General features: G+C 39.1%; 1 protein-coding gene across 4 annotated transcripts in view; it reads left to right on the top strand.

Annotated features, from left to right (window-relative positions):
- The window catches only part of SLF1 (SMC5-SMC6 complex localization factor 1), a 358,950-nt gene extending 337,412 nt beyond the window's left edge, over positions 1-21,538 (top strand). For all 4 annotated transcript variants that reach the window (XM_029573230.1, XM_029573211.1, XM_029573221.1 and 1 more), the window contains 3 exons: positions 11,222-11,314; positions 11,746-11,928; positions 19,168-21,538. In XM_029573230.1, the coding sequence (XP_029429090.1) occupies positions 11,222-11,314; positions 11,746-11,928; positions 19,168-19,661 (770 nt within the window). In that variant the 3' untranslated portion in view covers positions 19,662-21,538. The remainder of the gene's footprint in view (positions 1-11,221; positions 11,315-11,745; positions 11,929-19,167) is intronic.
- Positions 21,539-24,264: the final 2,726 nt, after the last annotated feature.

The following is a 24,264-nucleotide window of genomic DNA, read 5'->3' as shown; positions in this document are numbered from 1 at the left end:
CGCCACTTACTGGCAGGTGTTTCGCCTGCTACTCACAGCTGGCAGGGCCGAAGATCGGAGCCGCTGGTTGCTGCTGCCGGAGACCAGGCCAGCGGAGCCGAAGAAACGAAGACTGGCGCTGCTGGTGGGGCCAAAGACTCAAAGACAGAACCTGCTGGCTGCCGCCAGAGACCAGGCCAGCAGGGCCAAAGAAACGAAGACCGGTGCTGCTAGCCACCACCAGAGACCAGGCTGGCAGGACAGAAGAAATGAAGACTGGCACTGCTAGCCGTTGCCGGAGACCAGGCCAGTGGGGCTGAAGATCGGAACCACTGACTGTGCCACCGGAGACCAGGCCAGCGGAGCCGAAGACGAGTTTTTCAACTGGGAGCCTTTGTGTGTGTGTGTGTGTGTGTGTTTATTTGAGATTGGAAGGGTGCTTCTATGAGTGTGTGTGTTTGAGATCGGAAGGGTGCTTGTGTGTGTGTATTTGAGATCGGAAGGGTTCTTCTGTGTGTGTGTGTGTGGTGTGTATGTGAGGCAGGGAGGGTGTTTTTGTGTGTGTGGTGTGTATGTGAGGCAGGGAGGGTGCTTTTGTGTGTGTGGTGTGTATGTAAGGCAGGGAGGGTGCTTCTGGGTGTGTGTGTGTGGTGTGTATGTGAGACAAGGAAGGTGCTTGTGTGTGTGTGGTGTGTATGTGAGACAGGGAAGGTGCTTCTGTGTGTGTGTGTGCGGTGTGTATGTGAGAAAGGGAGGGTGCTTTTGTGTGTGTCAGTGAGAAAGGGAGGGTGCTTGTGTGTGTGCGTGTGGTATGCATGTGAGACAGGGAAGGTGCTTCTGTGTGGGGGTGTTTATGAAACAGGGAAGTTGCTTCAGTGTGATGTGGATGTGAGACAGGGAAGGTGTGTCTGTGTGGTATGACTCAGGTAGGGTGCTTCTGTGTGTGTGAGAAAGGGACGGTGCTTCTGTGTGTGTGTGTGTGGTATGTATGTGAGACAGGGAGGATGCTTCGTGTATGTGAGACAGGGATGATGCTTCTGTGTGTGTGTGGTGTATATGTGAGACAGGAAGGGTGTTCCTGTGTCTGTGTGGTGTGTATATGAGACAGGGAGGGTGCTTCTGTGTGTGTGTGTGGCATTTATGTGAGACAGGGAGGGTGCTTCTGTATGTGTGTGTGGTATATATATGAGACAGGGAGGGTGCGTGTTTGTGTGCGAGAGAGAGATGGAGCATGTTTTTGCCTGGCTGAGGCTGTGAGAGAGAGAGGGGGCATGTGTGTGATTGAGCCTGTTTGTAAGTGAGATAGAGAGAACGTGTGTGATTGAAAGCCTGTGTGTAAGTAAGAGAGAGTGAGAGCATTGTGTGATTGAGAGAGACTGGTCAGAGAGGTGACATGTATGTGTGTGAGAGACTGATCAAGGAGATGACTGGTATGTGTGTGTGTGTGTGTGTGTGTGTGTGTGTGTGTGTGTGTGAGTCAGAGAGACTGGTTGGGGAGATGATTAGTGTGTGAGAGATAGAAACTGGTCCTGAGGGTGTGATTGGTGTGTGTGTGTGTGTGTGTGTGTGTGTGTGTGTGTGTGTGTGTGAGAGAGAGAAGAGACTGGTTGTGGTCCCTAAGGAAGAGGACTGTGAGCACAGTTTCAGCAGCTACTGCTGCTTCTGGTGTAACCTGCAAGGGAAAGGAGTAGGAGAACTGCTGGAGTGTGTAAGTAAAAGTGGCTTTTTAAGTTAATTTTTCTTGATTGACTGCCATTTTAATTGTTGGGTATTATGTGATGTGTCTGCTGTTTTGAAATATTTTATTGGTGTCTAAAGAATTTTTAATAATTTTTAAGATTTTTTAATTGTTAGATGATGTTCTGTTCATCAGCCATTTCGAAACATTTTTTCATATAGTTTTACAATTATTTCTGTGTGGGAATCTATTACAGCTTGACTTTTTCTGTTTTCCTAATGGGAGGTGTATTGGTGTTTAGGGCCTGGTTTAATATGTGTTGTGTTGCCTTTTTATAGGTAGAGTTGTTCCATTTGAGTGCATGCCATAATGCTGGTGTAACTTTGTACGGATTAATTTGTGTGCATTATTGCAGATCCTGGGACTTTGTTAGGTGCTATATGTCTGTTTCCATTTTTCCAGGTTTGCTCTGCATGCAGAGTGGTTTTCTTGGGGTTTTCATTCCAGTTTGTCTCCATATTTGTAATTTGTGGTCTTTCTGTACTTTGTGAAGGCCGATCTTGTGTGTATGACCGAGGTGAGATATTTAACTAGCATGTAGGCACATAAAATACCTCATTTTATTTGTTGTGTTTTCTCAATTGGACATGTATTGGTGGTGAACTGCTGTCTTTTTATAAGTAGGGCTATTGCACCTGGTAGTAGAGGGAGTTTGTGTTGCGGGAGGGAGTTTGTGTTGTAGAGGGAGTTTGTGTTGTAGAGGGAGTTTGTATATATTGAGATAACACCAGAATATTTTTTTTGTATGGTGAGTTGTACGCGGAATGTTCTAGTCCTGCTTTATACCCATTACTGAGGGTCAGGGTGGGAGTGGGGTTAGCCCTGTGACTATCATGTGTTCAGAGTGTCTCGCATGTGAGGACCATCTATCAGGTGTGTCCCGACAGAAAAAAGGTTGAGAACCACTGCTCTAGAAAATGTTTGTGTCCATCCCCTTTGTCTTTAATGCCATTAATGTGTGAGTGAGGCCCCTGTATCTGGATTAAATTTGCTAGGAGCTTGATTGGTTTATTACCAAAGTGATAAAATTGATATTTATAAAACATAACTAAATTTCTCTTTGATTCTACCTGTGCAAGAAGTCTGTAGATTATATCACTATATAGTAGGATATATAGTAGGATTAAATGGGCAATTTTCTCAGTGGAAGGGAGTGGACAGTGGAGTGCCTCAGGGATCTGTATTTGGGACCCTTACTGTTCAATATATTTATAAATGATCTGGAAAGAAATACGACGAGTGAGATAATCAAATTTGCAGATGACACAAAATTGTTCAGAGTAGTTAAATCACAAGCAGATTATGATAAATTGCAGGAAGACCTTGTGAGACTGGAAAATTGGGCATCCAAATGGCAGATGAAATTTAATGTGGATAAGTGCAAGGTGATGCATATAGGGAAAAATAACCCATGCTAAAATTACACGATGTTGGGTTCCATATTAGGTGCTACAACCCAAGAAAGAGATCTAGGTGTCATAGTGGATAACACATTGAAATCGTCGGTTCAGTGTGCTGCGGCAGTCAAAAAAGCAAACAGAATGTTGGGAATTATTAGAAAAGGAATGATGAATAAAACGGAAAATGTCATAATGCCTCTGTATCGCTCCATGGTGAGACCGCACCTTGAATACTGTGTACAATTCTGGTCGCCGCATCTCAAAAAAGATATAATTGCGATGGAGAAGGTACAGAGAAGGGCTACCAAAATGATAAGGGGAATGGAACAACTCCCCTATGAGGAAAGACTAAAGAGGTTAGGACTTTTCAGCTTGGAGAAGAGACGACTGAGGGGGGATATGATAGAGGTGTTTAAAATCATGAGAGGTCTAGAATGGGTAGATGTGAATTGGTTATTTACTCTTTCGGATAGTAGAAAGACTAGGGGACACTCCATGAAGTTAGCATGGGGCACATTTAAAACTAATCGGAGAAAGTTCTTTTTTACTCAACGCACAATTAAACTCTGGAATTTGTTTCCAGAGAATGTGGTTCATGCAGTTAGTATAGCTGTGTTTAAAAAAGGATTGGATAAGTTCTTGGAGGAGAAGTCCATTACCTGCTATTAAGTTCACATAGAGAATAGCCACTGCCATTAGCAATGGTTACATGGAATTGACTTAGTTTTTGGGTACTTGCCAGGTTCTTATGGCCTGGATTGGCCACTGTTGGAAACAGGATGCTGGGCTTGATGGACCCTTGGTCTGACCCAGTATGGCATTTTCTTATGTTCTTATGTTCTTATATATATATATATATATATATATATATATATATATATATATAGCAATCAAAAAATTGTTGGCAGTATCGTCTCTACCAGTGCTATGACTAGCATGTATACCAAAAAACCCCCTACATAAACAAATGTATGGGAGACAACTAGCACTTTTGTGAGTTCAAAAATATTTCAAAATGAAGTGTTACTTAAAAAGAATCATTCCTTTATTGAAAACTTGATCACCTATCACAATTTCACATAGTGAATTTTCAACATATCACAAAATACATATACATTAAAATTTGCATAGAGTCCACTAAAGTATGTCCCTCAATTCTCTCCTACTTCTTCCCTCAACCTTACCCTAATCGGACCTTATACATCCTAATCCCATTGATGTTAGTTTAGGTCTTTGTTGGTGAATACACCTCTTACATCAAAAACCTTATGTATGTTTCTTAGATGGTAATCCTATGTATTTCCAAAAATTATGTGTCCTTGGTGTATAATGGAATACACCAAGGACACATAATTTTTGGAAATACATAGGATTACCATCTAAGAAACATACATAAGGTTTTTGATGTAAGAGGTGTATTCACCAACAAAGACCTAAACTAACATCAATGGGATTAGGATGTATAAGGTCCGATTAGGGTAAGGTTGAGGGAAGAAGTAGGAGAGAATTGAGGGACATACTTTAGTGGACTCTATGCAAATTTTAATGTATATGTATTTTGTGATATGTTGAAAATTCACTATGTGAAATTGTGATAGGTGATCAAGTTTTCAATAAAGGAATGATTCTTTTTAAGTAACACTTCATTTTGAAATATTTTGTTTATGTTTATGTAGGGGTTTTTTGGTATATATATATATATATATATATATATGCCATTTCCATGTTTCAAAATAATCCGCAATGCTTTTTCTCTGCTTCACACACTCCTACTTTTCTGTTGCTTTAATATTTATTTTTTTTGCATAGCATTCTTCTGTACCATCTTCTCTGCTGACCCAATCTTTCCTAAACAAACTATAACTGAAACTGTTATTCTTGATAGAGCTAGGTCAGGGACTTCTCAGGAGAGTGGACTCCAGGCTACTGCACTAGAATATATATCATCCCTATCCAGAGTTAAAAGGCAAAAGCAGGCATGAGAACACTAGGGAGGAGATGAAAAAGGCTAAGACCTTTGGCAAGAGCCCTATCTTTGTTGTGAAGATAAAGGTGTGAAGACTAAATGCTATTTGGACATTGGCTCTGTAGTCACAATCATCTCTGCAAGTCATCATTATAGAAATATTGGAGAAGATAGAATGGAAAATACTTATTTGGCTAGGATAACTGCAGCCAGTGGCATAGAGTGCCTGTGATTGTCTGTATAGAAGCCGAAGTGGAATTTTTTGGGCAGAGACTGAAGTCTAGAAGCATTTTCACTGTAATAGATTATATTTAAACTGACCCAAAAGTCAAGGAAGAGGTCCCAAGTATCCTGGTCATGAATGTTTTGCAGCATTTAGAGAGGCTATTTGAAAACTTATCTATTCTGGGTAATGACTCCAAGAGGAAAGAAGGTACATGTGCAATCTGGACTGAAATCAAGTATCCAAAGCACAGACTGAGAAATTGAACTGAGGCAAGCCAAGTATCCGAGGTACAGTAGTACCTACAGCAGTCAAAATTTGCTCCAAGTCATAACTGATTGGCAGTGTTGCAGCCATCCTTGGTCAAAAAGAGGAGAAACAGAAGTGCTGGACCAGAAGCAGGGAGAAGTATCAAACTTTGGATAAAGCCTACCCTAGAGAAGCAAGGCAAGAGCCCAAATGCACTAAAGCCCAAACAGGAAACTAGCAAAAACAGATGTTTAGAGGAAGAGGTCCTCTAAATGAAGAAAGAAAAACCTGGAAGGAAAGATAGTTTTGTTTTGTTTTTTTTAACCAAAGAGTGAGAGGCACTCTGAACCAGGGGGGAGATGGGGTTTTTCTAAAGACAAAGTCAGTACAGAAGCCAGCACAGATTTCAACAAACCATAGGGAAAATTCATCCAGGATGCAGTAGCCCAGTAGTTGAAGGTTAATTTCATACTGGGTTCAAATGAACTGAAATTGACTATTTGAAACTCCTCCTTGATAGATCTGGGTGACTGGAAATTAGTTACTGTGATTTGTGTTGCAAAGAGTGAGCCCTTGGCTGTGGCATAGTTGAAAGCAGTCTGGCAGCTGAAACCATTAGGCCCACAACAGCAGGAGGGCACGCTCAACTGGGACAAAGTCTGGGCATCCTCTTTCCCTTATGGTTGGGCCCTTGAGTTCCAGGTGCTGGGAGGGCTTAGGCAAGGGTTCCTTAGAGAGCGGTCAGGCAGAGTCCGATAGTAGGCCAGTGTCGAAGCAGGCAGCAAACAAACAGAGATCAAGTCCAGGCCGATGTCAGGACAGGCAGATATCAAGCAGCATAAGGTCCAGGCAGAAATCAGGCAGCATCAAAGTACAGACAGCAGTCAAAAAGCAAAGTCAAATCCATAGCAGAGGTCAGGCAAAAGACGAACAAGACCAAGACAGAGGGGATCAAGACAGGACCAAGACTGGAGGCAACAACTGGAACTGGCCATGGACACAAGGATGGGAACAAGACAAGGAAACAAGAGAGGCAGAAACTGGAACAGGCAGGAAGATAACAGGAGCAAGACAAGCAGGGACACTGAGCGACATGAACTGCACGGCTAGACAGGAGACCCATTGCTGAGGCATCGACTGTAGCATGTAAATATCCAGCTGCTTGATGTCATCAGGAGATGCCATTGCTGAGCTGTCCCACTGTAGGGCCCTCATACAGACCTAGGGGGAGCAGCAGCGGGTGATGGCAGCATTCTTCAGGGTTAGTGAAGCCGGTTGCTGGGCATCCCGCAACCGGCGAAACATTGCAATTTCTATGTTATAGTTTGATGTCTTGAGTTTGAATGCCTAGCTATAAATTAATAAGAACATAAGAAATTGCCATGCTGGGTCAGACCAAGGGTCCATCAAGCCCAGCATCCTGTTTCTGACAGAGGCCAAACCAGGCCACAAGAACCTGGCAATTACCCAAACACTAAGAAGATCCCATGCTGATGCAATTAATAGCAGTGGCTATTCCCTAAGTAAACTTGATTAATAGCAATTAATGGACTTCTCCTCCAAGAACTTATCCAAACCTTTTTTGAACCCAGCTACACTAACTGCACTAACCACATCCTCTGTCAACAAATTCCAGAGCTTTATTGTGCGTTGAGTGAAAAAGAATTTTCTCCGATTAGTCTTAAATGTGCTACTTGCTAACTTCATGGAATGCCCCCTAGTCCTTCTATTATTCAAAAGTGTAAATAACCAATTCACATCTACTTGTTCAAGACCTCTCATGATCTTAAAGACCTCTATCATGTCCCCCTTCAGCCGTGTCTTCTCCAAGCTGAACAGCCATAACCTCTTCAGCCTTTCCTCATAGGGGAGCTGTTCCACCCCCTTTATCATTTTGGTTGCCCTTTTCTGTACCTTCTCCATCGCAACTATATCTTTTTTGAGATGCGACGACCAGAATTGTACACAGAATTCAAGGTGCGGTCTCAACATGGAAATGTAGTTACTGGTAGCAACAAATTTTCTGGTAGTTAATTGTCCTGAAGAAAATTACTTATCCAGCAGTACTGAGACAGATAGTTGGTTGTTATTTTGTAGGTAGGATAAGTAAATTGATTTTTTAGATAAACTTTGGTTTGATTATTTTTAGTGTTAAACAAATTTATTTTCATAAGATTTGTTGTGAGTCTATTCAGAATAGGAAAGATTTGCTTTAGTTCAGTGTGATGAGATTTTCCAGACTTCTCCTTGAGGCAAATTGATTGCGGACCCACTATAGTACTGGAAACATTTGTGGATCTCCCAGGCCTCATTAATTACATCAGCAACGATCTGGATTGCAGAGAAGTTCATCACATGAGAAGTTCATCACATGAGATTAAACTGAAAATTTATGCTAATATTCTGATCCGGAATTAGATGGGAATTTTCAATTTTGTATATGCCTGAAGCGAACCAAACTGAAGTATAGGGGTGGGGTTAGTGGTTTTGTATTATAACTTACAAAAACTAATTTTCATAATTTTCCAACATATTTTTGCAGACTGTAAAGATTATATAACTTTTATGTTTGTCATGCATGATGTCTCTATAATGAATTTTATTAAATAATGTAATTTTGCTGTAACCCTGCCCCGAAATGTTTTTTGGAGGGACAGATAAATATTTTTAAATAATAAATTATTCTTTTATTATAATGCTGTGTGCTTCTGTTTCCTTTAGAATATAAGAATCTCCATGTGTTTAAATGTGCATGCACTGATTTTGTTTACATTACTTGCAATAGAAATATTTGTGTGTATTTTATTTTATGTTGTTTTTATTTTCTGCTCCTGTATCTCCTCCCCATCCCTGGGGGAAACTTTAGTTGTATGGGCATGTTACACATGCCCATTCTAAATCACACAGCTGAAAGATGGCGTTATTTAACATGCCATTTCCACATTTCAGGATAATCCACAGTGCCTTTGCTCTATACCATATCTCCTACATTTCAGTTGCTTTAATATTATATTTTTTACTATTACTCCCCCTTTTCTGCTGGCGCAGTCCTTCCTAAACAGACTATAGCCTAGTATGGATATGTTCCAATCATGGAACTCATTGAACCATGTCTCTGTGACAGCAACAGTATCCAAATATGCCTCTGTCAGAAATATTTTCAATTCTGGGATTTTATCTACTATAAGCATAGCCTTTCAGATATTTCTCATACCAACACTTCCTGTTTTCCCTCTTTTATTGTAGCTTAGTGAAATACATACTTTCCACTCCCATTTGTCACCCGCCTCCACCTCCTTATTACACTAATTCTTCAACCATACATTGAAGGTTCTGATACACTATAGTTTGTCTCACCCTTTACCATACTCAGATAATAACTCAGAAATATCCACTGTCTTTGACTATCTAAAAACTTCCATTTAATTTATTGAGAGCCTGTTGTATTACATTAGTTCCTATTCAGGTCCAAGTAGACTATGACTTCAGCCTTGTCCTTCCTTCCTTTCTATATCAGCAATACTAACAGTGTGCTTTGTATCTTGCCTGGTAAGATTTGACCTTTTAGTTTTTCTACTATCATACACACACTATAAAAATACATACATACATGTCTGTAATATGTACATGTCTGATACAGTATATGTGTGTGTAAGCTTATTTCAGTCTTGCTTATTGTACTTTACTGACCCAGTTAAACCTGTGCTTGATAAGATCAGCGCCATCTGATTTGATCTTCATCACTTTCTGCCCGAGATGTTTTGTGAACAAAGACTGAGGAGCATGCCAGGTTACATAGCTCTGTGTTAAGCATATGGACAGTTTTCTTCCAGGCGCAAAGCCTAGAATGTAAAAATGCATTTGAATTTTAGTGTAAACTGTACTGGAACCCAATACTCCAGAATGAATACCATTTTATCAATGTTCTCAGCCCCACTTAGTACACCAGTTTTGTAAAAATGCACTCAACAGAGATTTTACTTGACCAAAATCATTTGCTGGAATATTTTTTTTAAAAGATCTGATCAACACCCAGATTGTTCTTAATACAAATATATTTATAATTATGGCAAGATTTGGGGCATGACTGGCAACAAAAAAGTAAAATTATCTGCAAGCAGTCTTTTGTCACAAAATTCTGGAGGGCTTCAAAGGATTTGCTGCTTATACTTTAAACAAGAATAAAAGCAAAACAAAGCCCAGAATGTTTCTTTTGGAAAAGCTGGTGTTTCCTTTGTATTTGTTCTTACCTCATATAGCAGAAAGACTAATGAGTGACTATGTGCTAAATTTTAAGAGCAAAGAGATCTAAAGAAGAAATAAAACATCAACTGCAAAGAATATGGAAAAAACCACAGATTAAAAAATAATAGCATAAACATACTAATGCCCAATTTGAAAAATTAGAATTTCAAGCTAAAATTCCTGATAAGATTTCTTTAAAACATGCACTGTGAATTAAATAAAAGGAGAATCCACCTTTTTAGTTCACTAGCATGGTTAAGAAGGAAATTCTTCTTTGAACTGTTTATCCCATGCTGCATTTAATTTCTAAACTAGTTTATAATATAATTTCTTCTGTCCTCTTATTTAAAGCTCATACTCTGTCTTTTGTTCATTGTAATCATATGGTGAGAGTAAAACATAAAAATGACTGAATTTTACCCTCAACATACAAAGAAGGTAATTTTAAAAGGAGTTACACATGTAAATGTACCATATTATTGTTGCAATTTTAAAAAGCCGTTTACGCATGAAAATTGCACTTACACTTGAATATTCTATGGGAAATTCAGTGGCATATGTTGTAGCAATTTTTGAAAAGCCCACTTATATGGGTAAAGTTAATTTCCATGTGTGAAATCCAATTTTAAGCTTGTAATTGTTTTTTAAAATGAGGCCCTAAGTGTACAATTCTTCTTCTTATAATGCCAAAATCTCAGTTTCTCACTAGTATGTTTGTCACACTACTTTTGGCTTTAAATGGTACTAGTTGTTGTTCTGTTTTTTTTAATTCCTACATCTGCGTACCTCTCCCCCCCCCCCCCCAAACACACACACAAACGCCCCAGCCTGCTACCTCAGTGTTGTTGTACCCAAGCCAGACAGTCTATTGAGAAGCAGCAAACCATCTGTTAACAGATTTGAAGTTGTGAATTATACTTGAGTGTGTTGAAGCACTAGTGCTTAGCCAGAAACATTCATTTGAATTAAGCTGTAAATGGCTGTTCAAAAAAAAAGCAGTGCATTTAATGCAGATTCATGAATACATTTAAAAGAGGGTAACTGCACTCAAAACTTACTGCTGCAGAACCCAGTATTTTAATTCTCTATAATCATTCAGTGTTTTTGTAGTATGTGATGGAAGCTTTAAATGCTGAACTGGGGAAGAAGGAGGTGGCAGAGGGAGGATAATTCCTCTGTTAAACCTTGTGTCATGCAATTTCATTGCTGGAGCTCTAATGGAACAGAAGCTCTTGGCAGTGGGGGTGGGGGTGGTTTGAATTTTCTTTAAAGATGTTTAAACTAGAGAACTGGGAAATCATGCTCAGTGTTGCAGATTCTGGTGCATGGCCAGATCCCTAGTTCCATGCACTTCAGTAATTATCTTTGCTTGATATCCTGCCTAGTCTGGTAGAATCTATTCTCTTTTTTTGTTATGGTAGGAGAGACAGCCCTCCATATAGCTTGCATGAAGAACAAAGTGGAAAAATTAATTCTGCTTCTCAGTTTGCCTGGAACATGCATTAATTTGAAAGGTAAGTTGTAAATATTCTGTCCTGGACCAATGTGTTTAAATCTAGCAGATATTTATTGTGTACTTCATGAATGCCATAACTTCAAACAATTAAACTGAAATATACTCTGTTTTGTTACCAGTTTTAATTTTTTAATAAAAAAAAAAGTTAATAACCAAATGACTGATATCTTACAAATACAAGTTGCATCAGAAATTTTTCTTGGGACATGTATATTTTCCCAGCTAAACATTGTGAAATTGTGTTACCTTGTTATACTTGGTTGTATTTTGCTATATAAAATGGTACTGCACCCCAACAAGTATGAAATAATATAAATTGCTGTATACACAGTATGTGCTGTTCATGGAAAATCCTAATACTATGATGCCACAGTATTCACTACTTCTTTTGTTGCTATTTTTAAAAACTCCCCCTGATTTATAATTCAGACTATGCTGGCTGGACGCCTTTGCATGAAGCCTGTAACCATGGCAGCACGGAGTGTGTCCGTGAAATTTTGCAGCGCTGTCCGGAGGTAGACCTGCTCAGTCAAGTGGACGGGGTGACTCCTTTGCATGATGCATTGTCAAACGGGCATGTAGAAATTGGCAAGCTGCTACTTCAACATGGGGGTGAGTGAATTTATGTTAAATTGCTGTAGATAATAATATTCCACTTTAGGGAGGGTGATAAGAAGTTGATGGTACTCTCCTTTTCAGAAGGCTAAAAGGTACTGATGAACATCTGAAGCCGAAATAGTAAAGAATTGCACCGTTCTGAAAGCAAGTGCTTGTCTCCTCCCAGTGTGGAAGGATAATTTGGCATCTTTCTCATATGCTTATACATGGTTCTTTACAAAGAGTACTTTCATAGTTCTTATTTCAAACTTCTATGATAGATTGCATAATTACTCTATTCACATTTTTTGTTGCAGTAAAATGCTTATACCATGGGTACAAGACAAATATGAATTCTTTAACAACATGAAATTTGCTGTAAAACATGCAGCTTAGAAATAACTTATTTCCTGCCTGCTTTGTATTTTTTCTTCAAGGTGATAATATTCAGATAAGTCCACTGTGTTTATTTCTAGTACATACATACTGTTAGAGTTGTTCTCTTTAGTTAATAATTGGACACTTAGCAAAGACAAAGTTCTATTAAGATAACTGTTTCTCTCATTTTTATCTATGAAACAGGCAATAGAGAAAGAAAAAGGCCTTATATTATAAAAATGCAGCAAATCAGATATTCTACTTTTGCTAAAGCAAGGTTTTGAGCTTTTCAGATATCATATCTATATGTGACAGATACATTTCTGCGCACTACAGTTAATTATTGCATAAAGCCTTACTCAGCATAAATATATGTAAATAATATACAGTGTTACACTTTATTTGGATGGCTCAGAGCTGAACTAACCTTGGGATAAGCAGAGATATTTTTTATTTTTATCATTTTAAATAGAGGGGTTTTTTTATTTGTAATCTTCTCCTGCCCCCTAAAGGCTGCTTTCTGTCGGCTGTGCTGACACCATCTTATGATCAATAAATTCCTCTGCTCTCACTGCTTACGGAGTCTCAATGCTCTGTCTCCCAGGTGCTTATTTATCTACTGCATCAAGTATCTGACACATCAAGCCAATACCTGGCCTGACTTCAATCGGTCTAAGTGATGCAAGAGCCAATATTATATTAAGCCCAGGTCTTCAGTATTAAATGGCATTGCCCTGACAGATGTGCAGTTTTTCCTAGGCCTTCGTGAAGAATAGGCAATGGATGGTGCTTTCATTCCTAGGGGAGAAGATCTTCTTGCACTTGCATTCATCAAGGTCTTCTGGCAACTGTACAGACTGCATGCAGACTCATCTTTGCCTTTGTCACATTCTAGGTTTTGACCTGTCAAGTAGTTTGACACCGCCATGGTGAGAAGTGCATTAGACATTCATCTGAGATTCACTCAGGCTTAGGAGCTTTAATTTGCAGCATTTCTTTATGCCTTTCCCTTTTTGATTTTAGTTGAATATTCTTTTGCCCTCTCTAGCATTCAGGATTTTTTGGCAGATTTTTCACAAAAATTCAAGTTGTAAAGATTAATAGCAATCTTATATTTGAAGACATATTGTTTTAACTAACAATTTCAGTTAAGATTTTCTTTTATTCTGCATCTGTAGGGAAATATTCTCACTAAATTAGCACCTTAGATAGAATCTATTCTTGTTAACAATTATCACCTACTATATATTAGTTTCCCTTATTATATATAGCTTAAGAAAGTTTATAAATTTTTTAACACAAATATTAGGCAAAATATATTGAAAAACCAAGTATTGGATTTGTTTTAGCAATAAACTAAATTGTGGTGATGTATGTTAATTAAAGCCCAACTTAATGTAAAAAGAATGGCATATCTTAAATCCAATTAACTGTTAAACTGTTATATTAAGACAAAAGTTTTAAAGGATTATCAACAGAAGTTGAGATAAAGTTGGAAGGTGAAGAATGTTGGGATGTAGGTGATGTAGCAGTGCTAACATTTTACCTCCAATATCTTATGGAAGCTTCCTGTAGATGAAAAATGTGATATGAAGTTGGTTTTCCACTTAGTCCTGAAAACATATATATATATATATATATATATATTTTTTTTTTTTTTTTTTTTTTTATCCGAGAATTCATCTCAGTTAAGGAAGATCTGCACAAATGGGTAACCTGGCAGTGTTGGGGGGAGAGGAACCAGAAAGGGGCTGGGACCGCAAATTATTTTAGACATGGCCAGCCCTTCACCTCGCCAACGTCCTATTTTTTTCCTACCCAAACGCAGACAAGTATACTGGTTACTGGAGGTTGGCAGGGAAGGGAGGTGAAAGCACTTGCTGTAGTTGCAGCATAGTGGGAGCAGAAGTGGCCTTGTCGAGGACACACAGTAAGTAATGTGTTGAATCATGTCAGACAAGATTAAAAAGAAACTGGTTTTCCTGACCCTGCTTCACACCAAAGAGAGTAGAAGAACCGTGCCAAGTGTCATCTTTTACCACCAGGTCAGGCCTGCTTTCCACCTTAAGTACCGAGTATGTAAAATGGTCCCCTCCTCTTTTAGGAACTAGGGTGGCAATTCATGCAAGAGACACTTTATTTGGAAGTCAGGGCTCAGATTGAAGACAATGCTAGAGATGAGGCCTTGGTGGCCAGATGTCCCATTCATTTTGTAGCAATGGAATGTGCTGGTGGCAATTGGTATATGGTTGGACATGATCTGCATGTATGAACCAAGGGGTGGTCTACTCCCAGATAAGTTAAGGAAGTTCTATTGTAATAACTTTTGAGTATTTTTCTAGTAACTGTTTACATGTATTTTAATGTGTACTGCGTCCATGCATATCCACATATAAAGACATTTTCTTGAACAGCCAGCATGAGTCTATTTCTCTTAAGTAAAAGAGGCAGGGAGGAGGAAAAGCATGAGGTATAGAGGTGAGGGAAGCATGGGCAATATAGCAGCTGTACATTGTGGAGGTCAAGAGATGATATGAATTTGGTTTTCCATTTAATGCTGAAAATATATTTGCATTAAAAAAAAATCACAGTTTTCTATAGAGAATTAATCTCAGGTTACAGGCTTGAAATGACAAACTTGCTGCAGATAGTCAGTATGCTCTGTGGCAAATCTGCACAGATCTGTCTCTCTTCTGCAGGAGACTAGCCAGCCGAGTAAGAAACTATGTATAAGAAAGAGAAACTGAGTTTCTATAAGGACAATATTTTTATCTTTAATTTAAACATTTTTGCTTTTTCAAAATTAAGTATCCTTATTTTTTCTTGTTATACAAGTTATAAAGATAATGTAAAAAATCTATTAAACTGAATCAAACTTAAATGTGAACACCATGGGTGAGACAGATTTTTATGCTCATTTAGTGGACCTCATACATGTAGCATAGGAGTTAATGCGCCAAACAATATAATCATCGGTCATAAATGAATTTTTCTTTGCTTCATGAGAAAGTCCAGTGAAAAAATTAAGACCAAGTAGTGAAGTTCAAATGTATCACATACGTTATGCAAAAGTTCTCTTCTGTTATTCTAAAGTTCCAGAAATTTTACTTAACTTGATATTGTGCGAAGAAACGCCATATTTCCATAGTGTAGGAGGCTCAGAATGTTGAAGCCCGACACGGACCCGTGTTTCGACTGTGCCTTCGTCAGGGGGCCGAAATTCGCTGCGGATAATAACAAACAATATTTTACAAACCAGATATCTATACTCATAATACTTGCGGACGATATTCAACAGTGTGGTACCAACATGTTATGAACGGCTTTTCTTGCCGACCTGCCAGTAGTGCATTTCCTCAACCAGAGGGGTTGCACTGACAAAGGCACAGCCGAAACACGGGTCCGTGTCAGGCTTCAACATTCTCCTCCTACACTATGGAAATATGGCGTACGCCACAGTTCTATGCGGTGCCAGGGCTGAAGAACGCCAGCAGCAGCGACCAAGTCCCCGGATGTAACCACAGCAGTAAGGGAGAACCTCCTCCTTACTCTCTCCCCACTTAGTCTATATTTTAATGCCTTTCTATTTGGGATCCCAGCTGGACACCAAACTAAGGCCTATATTCATCATTTTGCTATAAATTTTGCATGAATAGCACCCACAATAAAAAAAAAAAAAAAAGGGGGGGGGGCATGGTTAGGGTAATTATTGAGTTACTGCAACACGTGCTATTTCACCGCTTCGCATAGGTATTTTACTGCAACATGTGTTAAATTTATCACACCCTCAATATTTTCACTTTGCAGTTTTGGGCTGCAGAGAAAGAAAGACTCTTTATAAGACTCTCATATTAGGCAACTATTTATACCACTGTAAGAGGGTCAACTAGTAACTTGAGATGAGGTTTTGGTGGAAGTCTAGGGTTTGGGGGCCAGTTTTACATGCACAGATGTACAAACAGCACAATACACATCAGTGAACATTTGATGTGCTTTGAAATGAGGAAAGGAACACAAAGATGAGATTTATACAGATTTATACCGTGAATCAAGCTAGGGCGAGAGTACAATGTACAAATCTCATCTTTGTGTACCTTTCCTCACTCCAAAGCATATCAAATGTTCACTGATGTGTATTGTGCTTTTCATACATCTGACTCTGCATGTGAAACTGGCCCCCAATCCCTAGACTACCACCAAAACCTCACCGTGAGTCAACTATGAACCCTGTAAAGCAATGAGAACTATGGCTGAAAGGAGTATTCTGAGTGCTAACATGGAATGAGGCACTGACTTACTGTGTGACTATTAGCCTTAATCTTCTTAGGCCATTGTGTCTATTATGTTATGGAAAAAAAAGTAACTGCATCTGCATTGAGATTTTTATAGTTAAATTAGTCTTCTTTTCCCACAAAAACCTAAAATAAAATCACATGCAAGATTACTTTATATTCCTAAATTGATTAAAAATAAGAAAACTCTATATTATTTTTAAAAACTTTGCAACCACAAACTAGTTGTTTCCAAAATCATATTTTTATGTTAATGGTGTTGAGAGTTTTTCTAATAACCATTTAATTAACTCTATTTACATAGCACTGTACACACTAAGATGGTGGTTCTCAACCTTTTATCTATCAGATCACACCTGAGAGATGACGCTCACATGCGTGACACACTGAACACGTGATCTTCATGGTATTTAATATAAGCATATGCTCTGCATCCACAGGAGACCCCCCTGCTTCCTAACACTGGGTGCAGAGCAGAACTAAGACATTTTCCTATACAACTCACCAAACAAAAAAGATATTCTGATTCTGGTGTCATCTTAATAACAGCATCACAAACTCTCTCTACTACCAGGTGCATTGTAAAATAATACAAACAAACCCCACTCTGTACATGTCTATCAAACCTGCCATACCTTGACAGCACTAACGCCAAGAAATGAAACAGCAATAGCCCTACCCATGAAAAGGTAGCAGTTCACCACCTTGCAATATAATATTGAGAAAATACAACAAATAAGGCTGATACAAACCTCTAGCAAAATATCTCATCTGAGTCACATACACACAGAACATAGACAGACCTGCCTTCACCAAATATAAAATAAAAGACCATAAGTTACAAATGTGGAAACAAAGCCTGAATGTGCAAACCTGGAGACTAGAAAGAAAAATATATTTCCTCCCACACTAAGAAAAGTTCAAAGAGAGAAGAAATGCATATTCTCAAAACTGACATAGTATGGCCCTTGTTCCCAGTCACTCCCCTCCATGCCTTCACTCCTCACTTCTCCCAACTACTCAAACATCCCTTCACATGTGTGTATCCCTGTCCGACATCCCCCACCCCACATCTTCTTCCCTGTGCTCCCCTTCCCCCTTCCCTCTCCCCTTCCCCACCCAGAATACCTCTGACCACCTCGTTCCTACCCCTTCCTGCTCAGCATCCCCCACTCCCTTCTCCCCCAACCCAGCAGCCCTACTCCTCCATATCTCTCCACTTCCATCTCTCTTCCCTGCCCAGCAGCCCCAACCCCTCCCTCCTCCAGCTCTCCCTACCCAGCAACCCCAAAGCTCCTTTCCCCCATACCTTCCTATCCAGCAGATTCCTGATTCCCTATCTCCCCATGCCTTCCTGCCCAGTACATTTCCCCCTCCTCCTGGCTCCCAGCCAGCAAAATATTTCAGTCCAAACCAGAATCTCCTTCCCTCTTTATCAGCAGCAGATGAGAGCAAGAAGCATTGAAGAGAGGAAGACGACGAGGAGGCAGCAGCAGATCTACAGAGCTTGTACCTTTCTCCCTTATGTTCATGCTTTCATGTCCAGGCCCCATGGGGTGAAGAGAGCATCAGCAGCCTCACTGCCAGGCCAGTCAGAAGAAGATAGTTGTGTCCTCACAGGCCCATATGAACAGGAGCTGGTGATATCGCACTCTAATCTGGGTGAGGAAGGAGGGAACAATCTCCCACTGGCCAGAAAGAGGATAAGGAAGCAAGAGCAGCTTCCTGTCATACCCAATAAGAGAGAAGTCAGCCAACTCCTGCCAGGCTGAGGAGGAAAGATCAGTTTTCTGCTGGCTCTGCGACACACCTCCTGGGACGTCACGACACACTAGTGTGTCCCGACACACCTGTTGAGAACCACTGTACGAGACTATGTGGTACTACCACATAGTAATTCAGTATTTTTTTTAATGGGAAAGGTCTCATTTCAGTCTTTCAACCTCCATGACATAAAATTGATTGTGATTGAGAAGGAATGCAACAAAATGTACTGAAAATCAGCCAAGTTTTGTCATCTTTACACCTCTCATTTTAAATCGATTGTGATAACAGCAACATTCTTCCTTCTAACAGAAAACAGTTGTCATATACAGCGATGCCTATATAATAAGAATGTATAAAAACATTTGTCAGATAAATGTCGTCTTCACTTAAACATCCAAAATATGCGGTACATTGTGTACCATTTTTGCAGCACTACTGTTCAAGTGTGTTAGTGTTATGATAAGAGAGTTTACAGTGTTGTCCCCTCTGCAGCACTGAGAATTATAATATTGAAGACAAATCTTTTTAAAACTTTTAACGCATTTCTCCTGGTGTGTTTTAAGGAGTAAAAGTAAGGTGCATAAATCAAAGCTTATACTTTTTTATGCAAACCTAATTATGCAATTGACTTGAAATTTTTCTAATGTGACTTGACTAGGCAGTCAATATGTAACCAGTTAATTGTGTCAACATAAGTTAGTAGAAAAAATGATTATAAACAGCCCCTTAGGTGCTGAAAAAAAAGAAAAAAAAAACATCTGTTCAGCTGCTGGCATGGAAATCCTGTGAGTATTAATGCTTTGCTTTGTTTCTGCAGGACCAGTGCTCTTACAGCAGAGGGACCTGGAAGGAAAGGTACCACTGGATTATGTGGCATCATCACAGTTAAAAGAAGAACTATTTTCCATCGTCCAGTTACAGGAGACTGTTGAAGATTTTCATGAGCGTCTGGGGTTAGAAATTTGCAGCCAGCAAATAGAATTTGGCTCATTTCTGCTTTGTAAGATGTTACTAAATTTCTGTTCTGTTTATGACTTACCTTTAAGTGTTACCACTTTGAATGTCAAAGCAATCTGCTCAGATGTAGCCCAGCTAATGAGTGACAGCAAGTCTCAGAAGAGAGCCATTTCTTTTTCTGACTGGCTAGTGGAACATTATGCTAGGAATCTGGAAAATTTCCAGAAGATTCATGAATTTCTTCGAGAGATACCAGACAATATACAACAGTGTACTAGGTTACATGCGCAAACCTTACTGTCAGTACTTAAAACATTGGCAATTCAGTTGTCTATTGCTTCTGAGAAGCAATGAACATTCAAAACTCTGAGTCCTTATGGAATACTGTGTTAGAAGTTTGTGTTTTCTAAGTTGTTTCAGTATCTGTTATAGATACTACTTAAAAGTTGCCATCATTGGTCTTCCAGTTATGCGATGTTAATTTCTTATCAAACTAAAGGTTGGTGACATTGTAGGAAATCTGTTTTTTAGGGAGGTTATGTCTTATGTTCCAATCGGACTGGTTGCAATTAAACGCCTATGAAAAAAAAATTATATTTACACTAATAAGTATATCTAATTTCTGTGGAGTGTGGAACAGGTGTCATTGCTTTCATAGAAGTGCCTTGTTTCATAATCTTAACTTAAGAATGTGATATTTTTGTTCTGCTTTGTATAAAACATAGTATTAAAAAGTAATAGAACAGCCAGGTATTCTGTCAATAGTAATAACACATCTGGACAGTTAATGCCCTAGCCTAAATTAAAGGTCCTCAGCATTATCTTGCTTTCTACACCGCCCTGAAGATTAGTGCTTGTAAAAAGAAAATTATATTATGCAATTGCAAAAGTGGCCATTGTCATGTGTCTCCACTCTTCTCCTGCTTTACCTGATCTGTGCCCAATAGAGGTGTTTGGAGCACTGCTGTCAGGGCTGAAACAGGCTGCAACCTTTCACTGAGCACAAGATAGTGAGCTGGCACATGCTTACAGACCTCACAGCAGGTGGGAGGGCAGAGCATCTGCAGGAATAGTCTGGTGCACAGTCCCATGCTCTGTATAACTGAGCCAGCGCTGTTGCTGAGCAAACCCCACACAACTCAAGGTAAAAAAGTTAATTATTTAAACTTGACTGAGGAGTTCATATAGGACCACCCTACTGGCAATAAAAATAATTATACAAAAAGACATAGGAGATGTTCATAATGTGTAAATATGGCTCCTTGATGTTTTCTGTAATTCAAGTATATGTGGAGATAGACCAAAACTTTGTGATGTCTGATCACAATTGAAAACTCCTCCAGTAATCCAGATATTTCTGTTTCGGCGGATTTTTCTGAATCATACATTTAAAAGAAAATCCCACCTGACTATGGTAATCAGATTATGGAGAGTTCTGGATCACAATCCCAGATCATGATTTTTTGGCACTATTTCTATATATATATAATTGTTCATCATTCATATTTAGGGTAAGTACAGTTTCCCAAATCAAGAAAGTTCTTGAGAGACACTAATGTTTAGTTATAAGAACAATGATTGTTATTTATATGTAAAGAATTAGATAGAAATTATAAAATTCAGGTTTTTAAATATGTGTTTGTTTTGAAATTTTGAAATTGAAAGTGGTAGCTGCTATTAAGAAAATTCTAATTGAAAAAAATAGTAAAATGTTAATTTACTGCTTTGTTGTATGTTTATGATTCATAATATTTTTTTACCACATGCCACATACTAAAACAAAAGCTAGTGGATACTTCTGACTTGGTACTTGTTTGTAAGTAGGAATAGGAGATATTTTTGGCAAAGATACACAACATTCAGCTTTCCTGGAGCTGATTAGGGTGAATTCACAGCAGTTAGTCCATTTAACACAAATATGTAAAAAAAAAATGAAAAAAAGGAATTCACACTGAATCTTAATAGTATACCTTTGAAACACTGTATCCATATACTAGTTGTTAACTATGTTATTATAATTTTTACTTTGCAGAGTTATACAAAACATGACAGAGTAAATGTTTGTGGTGTTACAGTGAAAGCAAATTAGTTTATAGAGAATCTGAATGTTTTTAGATTTTGCTATGTAGTCATTTATAGTTTTTCCAGTCAGGGAAATTCTGAAGTTTGTCACAACATTTTTCTTCAGTGACATTTATCACAGAGTGTTAAATAAATGTGTGTGAAAGTTTTGTTTCTGGTTGGACTATGAAGTTTCTTGTCTAGGACCTGAAAGATGCTTGAAGAGCTGACATGCATCGATCTGATTCTACCTTTTCCATCCTGTAACCCTTTCTATGTGAGAGGCATGCTGGTATGAAAGCTATAAATTGAGACTCCGCAGCTGTAATGGTGTGCACATCCCCTTTTGAAATATTCCTACATTTAGTTTATTCTCCTGTTCCAGAGGAAAGGTAGCTGCCAGATCAGCAGAGCTAGTAAACTTTTTTAGATAGTGTAATTCAAATGACAGTTAACCAAAATAATTAAGAATTTTTCCTCCCCTTCTTCTTTTATTATCATTTTGAAGTACATTTCATTTTGGAGGAGATGTCAATGCTTAAAGTTTTTGAAAGCTCTTTCTACTTAGTCTTTCCTGCCATTATGAATCTAGTAAATTAAGGTGCTGCTTTGTGAACTCTTTTAAGACCTCCATGCAGTCCCTCACAGCAGTATATGCAAAGCATTTGTCAGGCTTCAATAAAGTACAGGAAACTGAAATTTTCCATAGATGAGAAAATTTAAAGTCCCAAGGATTAATGATATGAAGCTGAAGATAAGAAGGTTTAAAGGCTGCATGAGAAAATATTCAATAAAAGGGTGGTAAATTTCTAGAATAGCCTGCATGCATAGGTAGTTGCCACCAAAACTGTAACCATATTTAAACATGCTTGGGATAGACACAAATCATAGTGGTAAAGGGGTAACAGGTAGGAGGGTGGGTACTTGAGTTTGCTAAAGTTTGAGTCAGGAACTTTAGAGGGCCAAAGAGAGGAAGAATACAAGTCAGAGTGCAGAGAATGGTATGGCTGCATCAGGTTTCCAAAAAGACTAGGGTAACCTGCATGACAGGGCCATGGTTACAACCCTAACATCAGTGGTACTGCAGCATCAGGCTTTCAAGAAGGCTTGTGTAACTTGCATAGAGTGGCCATGGTTACAACACTAACATCAATGAACATGGGATGACTGGATCTTTGAACCACAGCTTCATTAGTTTTTGTGGTTGTTTGGATTATTACAAAATTTAAGAATAAGACATGAGAGGGAGACTAAGGGGTAGATTTTATAATGGACGCGCCGATTTTATAATCCACACACACATGTGTGGGCGTTGCATGCGAGGGGGAGGGACTTTAGCAATTTCCATGTGGCGACACATTCCGGCCTTCCCCAGTTCCCTTCCAGTCTGCTCCAATTAAGGAGCAGACTGGGAGGGAACTGAAGTAAGTTGCGCACCCTGGCCGGCTGCTGTTGCAAAATGTTTTGGGACAGCGAACAATGGCGCTGTCCCGGCCCACTCCCTGCCCAGAACGCACCCTGGCCTGCCCCTTCGAAGAAGGCCGGCACTTGTGTGCATACCGGGCTTACGCATGTGCTGGGCCCCTTCAAAAATTCGCTCAGCACGCACAAGGCTCAGCCACAAGCGTAAAGCTCGGATTTTACGCGCGTAGGCCGTTTAAAATCCAGGTGTAAATGTTGAATCAAGTATGGGATTTGTAAGAACCAAAGAAGAAGATGACAAAAACTGACTTGGATAAGGAATGATCTTTTGCAGATGGTCAGACTTCTGTAACTGATGGCAGAAATATATCCTTAGAAGGGGATGATAGGGGTATCTAGGCACTGTATGTTAGGATCAGAGGAAATATGAGGAGGTACTACTTTGCTGAGGGGGAGGAGGGGGTGATGGATGCCTGGAATGGCCTACTAATAAAGGTGATAGTGCTAGTTGCAGAGTTTGGACATGCTTGGGGCAGATAGCAAGGAAGCAAGCTGAGAGGTGGAATGAGAAAGACATGGAGGGAGGAACATGGATAGCGTTGCATTAATATGCTCATCTCCCCAAAGTAATAGAGATCCAGAAAGGAATACAAAAGACAAATTGTTTGAGTCTATTGGACATTCTCTGCCATCATCTACTAAGTTTATGTGAGAAGGGGGTCCAGGGGTGATGTGTGGAGCAAGATTAAACTTAAAGCCTGGCAAAAAATAAAAATATTCAAACATGGTAAAAAAAAATTCTGATTCATGTAGCCTTGTAGTAAAGTAAAATGCAAATGCCTGAGCTGTAGAAAAACCTAAAAGACTTGTTTATTTTGTTTAACACTAACTAAAATATTATAGTGCAGCACTAATAAAATAATTTTTAGACAAATTAGCAGTTTAAACCATTTGGATTGCGTTTTTTGATTCAGTTACAATTCATACCTAAGGAAATATTTATGTTAATCGTAAAATAGTAAATAATGATAGAAAAAGACCAAGTTAACTCATCCAGTCTTCCCAGTTGCTATTCTTTTACTTTGTGTAGAAGAGCACAAATATTCCCATACTTGATCCCCTGTATCACTTACCTGAACTTTCATACCACTACCCTCCATTTCAGTCCCAAACATGCCCAAAATCTGCCAAAGTTCCAACCTCTACCGGTAGGCTATTTTAGGTCTAGGCATCTTCCGCTAAATCCAGCACCCAGTTCCCTCCCATGTCTTATTGCCAAGCTTTCTAATCCATACAATTACCGAAACTAGCCGAAGCTATTATCCAAAATATACAGCCTCCCCCTGCTCATTGAAGTTTATCTTTTAAGCATGATTACTCCATGCAGGTTACTTCAGTGCCTTCTTGGAAGCCTGATGCATCCATACCACTCTTTTATAATTGTAACTACCATTGCAAATTTCCCCACTACCAC

Source organism: Rhinatrema bivittatum, chromosome 1 (genome assembly GCF_901001135.1).
Source record: "Rhinatrema bivittatum chromosome 1, aRhiBiv1.1, whole genome shotgun sequence".
Lineage (NCBI taxonomy): Eukaryota > Metazoa > Chordata > Amphibia > Gymnophiona > Rhinatrematidae > Rhinatrema > Rhinatrema bivittatum.
The sequence above is the reverse complement of the archived record's forward strand: the minus strand, read 5'-3'. Positions and strand labels throughout refer to the sequence as shown.